Raw genomic sequence first — 7003 nt, forward strand, 5'->3', positions numbered from 1 at the left:
TTTTGGATCCAAAATTCAAAGATAGAAATAAAAGAGACAAACACCTAGAATACTGATGAATTTATGGTATTAAAAATCTTTCAAATCCAAAATTCAAATGCAGAAATATAAGACATAAGCACAATGCTACTAAAATTGTTTTGATCATAAAAATAAATATCTAGAAGACAGGACAAAAAGGGATGACAAAGTCTTTAATAATTTTTCAGTTACCATGAGGAAAAAAACTAGAAATAAATTTCCAACAATTAGAGCAAAGTGGCTATTAAAAGAAGAGTTCCTTGCTATTGACAGACTGTGAATGACCAGTCGATAGAGTTATAGAAAAGATTTAAGCTTCAGAGAATTGTACTACGTAAATCAAAAGTTCATTCTAGACCCCAAAGGCTATGTATTTATTCCTAGCTTGGTATATTTTAACATGCTGTAGAACAGAGACTATCCTCAGTAATCCGGACTGAGAACACAGTGAGAGCTATTGCCAAATTTACCCGACATGGGTCAATAGTTTTGTTCAAAACAGACTAACTTCTCATGCATCTCTCCCTGTTTCAGAGTATTATATCCCGCCACATATGAAAAAAATTGGTGTGCACCATATCAAATCAAGATGTAAATGTGAAAGGATGAACTGACTATTCATTTGGGCAAACGTTCTGTTTTTAAGTCTGTGAGGGTGACAAAAACAAAGTTTCAGGAGAGGTGACAGTAGCTGATAGCAATAACCACAAAAATAAGACAGATTAGGCAAAATTCTAAATGGCTAAAGTTGTATTCACTGAGCCAAAATTAGTTTTCCTCCGTCCCAAAGCTTCCTTTCTGAATTAAAAAAATTTTTTTATATCTGCTTGATAGTGTAAGGGACAGAATCAAAAAGGCATAAAATTGTATCACTATGATGCTGATGACTTCTTTTGTTCCAGTTTTTGTCTACTTTTCACAGATTAGCAAATCCTAAAAATCCTGCAGGCTAAAACTTGGTTAAGCTTTAAAAGTTTAATAGCAAATTTTTTAAAAATATACAATTTATATTTCAAGCCCCCCAGCCCCAATATCCATTTATTCCAACTATCAGACTGAGGGGAAGGATACTTCTATCCACATCTTCAAAATTTTAAAAACTTCTTTTCCTTTACCAAAAGCCTTTGGAGTCTAGAATGAACTACCAAAAATATGGAAAATTTCAAATATCAATTCAATTCACTAAAATATGCTAAATACTTCCTACTCCACGGAATGTATAATCATCGGAGCTCATATCCAGCGATTAAAGGTAAAGAAAATTGTAGAGATAAAGCAGCTCAATATTTCACCAAAGTATTTGTTACTCAAATTGGAAACTACTTCTAAACTTTTTCTCATCTTTTGAGATAAAGTCAAAAATATATATAAAATTTTAGACTACTTATTTATTGGTTGGGGACAATAGTCAAGGCAGCTTTTATTCTTTATCTTCCCAGCTATAACCTTAAGTATTTTGGGGGTCTAAAAATGAAAACTTTTAAATTTTAAGAAAAAACAGAAAGTTTACTCATCGATTTGCATTTCATTCCACTATCTTATGTGAATATGAATATAAATATAAATATGTGTGTGTGCATATACATATACACATGTATATACATATACACATATATATACACATACATATATATATATAGCAATTGTATATAAGGGTATCAGTTTAAATGCCATGAACATTTTTTTCGTCTCTAATACTGGACCTCAACAGAAACCTAATATTAAGTTAATTAAAATCAGAAAATATTCCATTACTACTGATTAAGAGATAGGAATACACAGGTAAAATATTGTCTCCGTTCAAACTGCAAACTATCTTCTAAAAGATGCTTTCAAGATTTGAAGCATAATTTTCATTCTACTCTGTTTTCAAACAGTAGTTATCAGTTTAAGTTAAACTTATTTTTAGTAGTTCAATTAAACAAGAATCATTATTTTGGAATGTATATTACTACTTAAAAATTTTGACAGAATCACAAGGAGACAAAGTATACACTTTTAAAATTCAGAAATATACTTCTTGTTTTCTTCTTTGCATAAATGCTTTAAAAATAAAAAGCTTAAACCTTTCTGGAAAATATATGTGTATTCCAGTGCTGACTTTATTTGTTCAACAACAGGTGGTGAACCCAAAGAACAAAGTTTTGGCTTTATAAGCTAAGTAATACGAAGTTAAATGCACAAAGGAACTAAGACATTGAAATACACATTCTCTCAACCTGTTACCTACAGAGAATTGTCAGCTACATCTAAACATACTATATTAACTACACAAGCCATTATTCTTGTTAACATTTAACAATTAAACTATTACATTTCTTTCCTTTACTAAGCTAAATTAAGATGTTTTATTTCCAAAAATCAATACTGTAAGTCTAAAACTAACAAGTTTTCATTTTTAATAAGACAAAAGATTTAATAGATATTAGAAAAATTAGACAAAAAAATAAGCATTCTAATGACAAAGGAACTTAAAATGCAAATGAACTTTTTCTTTTCATTTTTTTCATTTCATTTTCAAAATATTATCAGAATTTACCTAGATCATTTTTTAAGCTAATTTCAGATGGTGGTTCTGAATCCATTGGCACATTAATTAAGGTATAGCACACGTTCTCAGCAGCCGTCATGGTTTCTGGTTATAATCAACCCTTGATAGAAGATTTTAAGATGACAGCTGCCAGGAAATCTAGAAAAATAAATGCAAGGATATCATTACAAGTAAAATACCAAAACAAAAAACAGTAACTATCGTTATCTTTATTGCCTAAAGTTAATTCGGTTTCATAATGAGTTTTGAAGTTTTAGGAGGGTCGATCTATATTGCGTCCCATAAAAATAAACCCTAATATAATAAAAAAAACCACTTGTCTGTTTCGACCTAAGGTATACATCTCCCACTCCACAACCCCGCCCAGGGTTTAGAATGCTGTACTGCAGAATTAAGGCCCATAATACAGTGACAGTCGCCCAGCCTCATCCCACCACGTTAGAGAAGTGATTTAACGTAACATTAAATTCAAACTGCTCGAGTTAAGAGACTCCTGTACACGATTACTCTGCTAAAACAAAGTGTCTTACCGCGTTCATGGGCGAGACCCAACACTTGTACATGGGTCCCTCAATCAGTGTGCCGCACCCCCCGCGCCCCTTCCCTTTCCCTTTTCTCCTGCAAAGCAGGCCCCAGCCCGGAATGGCGAGCCCCGGGGGCTTGGGAGGAAGAAGGTCGCCAGCCAGTACGCAGGCCGGGACCAGGCGTCCGGCCCAGGGCTTCCTAGATCCCTTGTTCCACTTAGCCAGGCCTGGACGCCAGCGGCCTAGTCTCTTCCCTTCCGCATCTTCCCCGCTAGAGAGCCAGTTCCTCCGGCTCTGCCCAGCCCACCACACCTTTGAGATTGGGGGCTCGTGGCCCGATACCTGGCTCGGAAGGGCAGCAGCTGGGGAAACCGCGGGACCGTCTATTCCTGCTCCAACCACCAGGAATAGCGGAGGCTCCGCGGAATCCTTGGCTGACGTGGAAGGGGGTGGGTAGATGACCGAAGCTACAGCCACCTAGCTCCTACGGCAACGCAGAGAGGACATGCTTTCTCCGTCCTGCGGTTGCGCGCTGCGAGTATGCCCTTTAAGTTTCTTTCTTTTGTCCACGGTCAGTTTAGGCCGCATTAAGGACTGGAAACATATACTGATTGTTTTCCCTGCAAGCCTGAATTAAGCGCTGTGGTAATTTAAAGGGTATTTAGAATGTGTTTCTCATTCGAGGAATTAAAACAGTCAAAGGGAGGAAGTGCGTGGAGAAAAGGAAAACACAGTTTACAGGGCTGTGTGGTCCAGTGGAAAAAAGCACAAGAATAGGAGTTGGGAGCCCTTTTCTAGTTCATCCACTAATAAACTGGGAAAGTAACTAAATACTATTTGAGTAACTTCAGTTCGGCTAATAAAGGACATTAGATTATGTGACGATCCATTTCAGTTAACATATCCAGTAATCTGAATCTCTGCCTCTGCAGTTAGGCTGGAGTTGCTTGAACATCAGTCACACTCATGGTTTTTTGTAGTTGTTTGTTTTTAGTAACTGCCCCTTTCATGATGCATTCTGAACACTCAATAAATTAAAAATTTTTTATGCATGAAGGGAAATTGAGTTTAAGGGATTTTTACCTATCTTCAAAGAATTGTTACAGCTACAACCCACCACGGCACCTTTAGTTTTGCCCATTTGAGGTTCCATACCCTCCCCCAAACCCCATCCCCTAAGTTTTTTTCGGCAAATTTTTAATTTTAAAAAATTGAAGGCTTAAGCAAAAGATTTTGACTACAAAGAGGTCTGACAGAACCTGCCCTTATTAACAGGTTCACCTTTGTTAGGGAGATAGAACACAAACTGTGCCTCATCTATCTAGAATATTGAGATTTCTTCTTTTTGGAACCATCAAACAAAAAATAAAAAATAAACTCCTGAGCACCTAAAATATGTCACAAAGGCCATGTGTTATAGCATTTTCTGAGCGCTCCTCAAATCCTCTGCATTCATTTTTTAAAACTTTATCTTGAGATATTTGGAATGGCATACAGAAATCCCATGTACCTTTCAATTTCTTACAAGGGTAACATCTTATATAATTATAGTACAATACTGAATCCAAGACATTGATAGTCAGTGTCACATTTCACCAGTTTTACATGCATTCATTCATCTGTGTAGTTTACCATGTTTAGATTCCTGTGATCACAAGTTAAGGTACAATCCCATTACAACTATCATTCCTACTCTTTTATAGTCACAGATACTTCCCTTCTGTAACCCCTGGCAACTACTAATCTGTTCTCCATTCTATAATTTTGTCATTTCAAGGGTGTAATTTAAATGAACTATACAATGTAACCTTTTGAGACTGACTTTTTTTCACTCAGCATAATTTCCTTGGTATCGACCTAAGAAGTATATACAACAGGTTTGTTCCATTTCTATATTCATTTTTAACATGGAATTTTTACAAATGCAGTTACCTGGTTTCCAAGCCCACTTATCAAGAAATGACAATCTATTCACATGAAATGAAGCCCCAAAAGCATAAAAACTAGATTTAGTAATAAGAAACCACAGAAGTTTAGGGCCACTATGAATGGTTCAGGACTAGCTATACCCACTTCAGTAGTCCTGAAGGCTCCATTATTACAGAATAAAATTTGAGGCTTATTATGACCAAGTTAATAAGTAAACTATTAAATATGAAAAAAAGGCAAGAAAGTGTAATGTTTTATAAAACTTCATTTAAGGTCTGCACTTAAAATTATCATAGGCAGTGTATATATTGTATATTATTAAATACATAAAGTTGAATTCTTCCTGACTTGTTTAAACATGCACTTCTGTTTTGGAACTTTTTACTCTAGCATGTAAATATATGACTTTGAATGCTTTTCGAATTATAAATTGACCAAGGACCTTGTCATATATCAAAGATAATAAAAATTTACATGTCTTGGAAATCAAGACCTAGAGAAAGGAGACTTACCCAAAATCACAAAATGGTTAAACACTGAAAATGCTGCAACTAGAACCAGAATTCTGTCACCTACCTTACTGCCTCTATTTTCAATCATACTAGTTCTTCAAAGATGCACCTAGATGCTTAATAAATCCCAGCTGAATTGATTCTTTATACCGAAGTGATAGTTTCTAAAATTGACCACAAAGTATAATACAGACCAGTTTTTCTGAATGCCAGCCAAGTAATTTGTTTACATTTAGAGAAGTGTACAAAAATGATACATATACACACACATTCTTTAAACAGAATCCCTTAACAAAGGCTCACACTATGATAGGCACAGGTAAAGAGACCTGCCTGAGGAAAAAGCAGATTATGAAACTTCCCACTTATGCTTCTTCCATCAGACTATACACCCTTTGAGTCTGAAGGCAGGTGGGAGAACTCCCTCTCATTGTTTTATTTGTGAAAGTTACATGTGCTTGATACAAATCCTTTGTTGGTTAAATGGCCACATAGTACTATGGCCTCATCCCAAGCTCAAATGGTAGACACTTGAGGCTACTCCAGAGTGGAGACCAACATCTCACACATTCCTGTATTTAGTCAGAAGTCTTTCTCGAAACAAGGTTGCCAGGGTTTCTCTTACCACTCTCCCTTCAAGAAGTCACAGATTTCATGGCAAAAGTGGTCATAAGAGGAAAGTTCATATCATTACAGGTCTATCTCCAAAAACAAGAACGAGCCCAAATAAAGAACCTAACGCTTCATCTTAAAAAACTAGAAAAGGAAGAACAAATGAAGATTAAAGTCAGCAGAAGGAAATAAACAAAATTAGAGCAGAAATAAATGAAATTGAAAACCAAAAAATGATAGAAGAAATAAATGCAACAAAGAGCTGGTTTTTTGAGGTTAATAAAATTGGCTAGCCTCACTAAAGAAAAAAGAGAAAGGACACAAATAAACAAAATTAGGGATAAAAGAGGGGAAATTACGACTGACATGGCAGAAATACAAAGGATCATGCAAGAATACTATGAAAAAGTATATAACACCAAATTTAATAACCTAGAAGAAATGCACCAGTACTTAGAAAAACACAACCTTCCTAGACTGAATCAAGATCTGGAAAATCTAAATAGATAGATCAGCAGTATGGAAATTGAAACAATCATCAAAAACCTACCAAAAAGTAAAAGTCCAGGACCAGATGGCTTCACCAGCGAATTCTACCAAACATTCAAAGATCTAATACCTATTCTCCTCAAACTCTTCTAAAATATCGAAGAGGAGGTATTACTTCCCAACACATTTTATGAGGCCAATATTACTCTGATACAAAAACCTGGTAAAGATAACACAAAAAGAAAACTACAGACCAATATCTCTCATGAACACAGATGCAAAAATCCTAAATAAGATACTAGCAAACTGAATACAGCAAGATATTAAAAAGATTATATGCCACGATCAAGTGGGCTTCATCCCAG

The 7003-nt window shown here is 35.4% G+C and overlaps 1 protein-coding gene across 3 annotated transcripts in view; it reads right to left on the reverse strand.

The window, feature by feature from the left end:
- COPB1 (coatomer protein complex subunit beta 1) overlaps positions 1-3592 on the reverse strand; it is a 31793-nt gene extending 28201 nt beyond the window's left edge. The window contains exons 1-2 of one of the 3 annotated variants that reach the window (XM_011374173.2): positions 3439-3592; positions 2561-2710 (exon numbers count right to left, since the gene is read on the reverse strand). In XM_011374173.2, the coding sequence (XP_011372475.1) occupies positions 2561-2651 (91 nt within the window). In that variant the 5' untranslated portion in view covers positions 2652-2710; positions 3439-3592. Of the gene's footprint in view, positions 1-2560; positions 2711-3102; positions 3123-3408 lie in introns of those variants that run through there. The other 2 variants (XM_011374174.2, XM_023519912.1) reach the window with 2 other exon arrangements.
- Between the last annotated feature and the right edge of the window lie 3411 nt (positions 3593-7003).

Source organism: Pteropus vampyrus, unplaced genomic scaffold, assembly GCF_000151845.1.
Source record: "Pteropus vampyrus isolate Shadow unplaced genomic scaffold, Pvam_2.0 Scaffold240, whole genome shotgun sequence".
Lineage (NCBI taxonomy): Eukaryota > Metazoa > Chordata > Mammalia > Chiroptera > Pteropodidae > Pteropus > Pteropus vampyrus.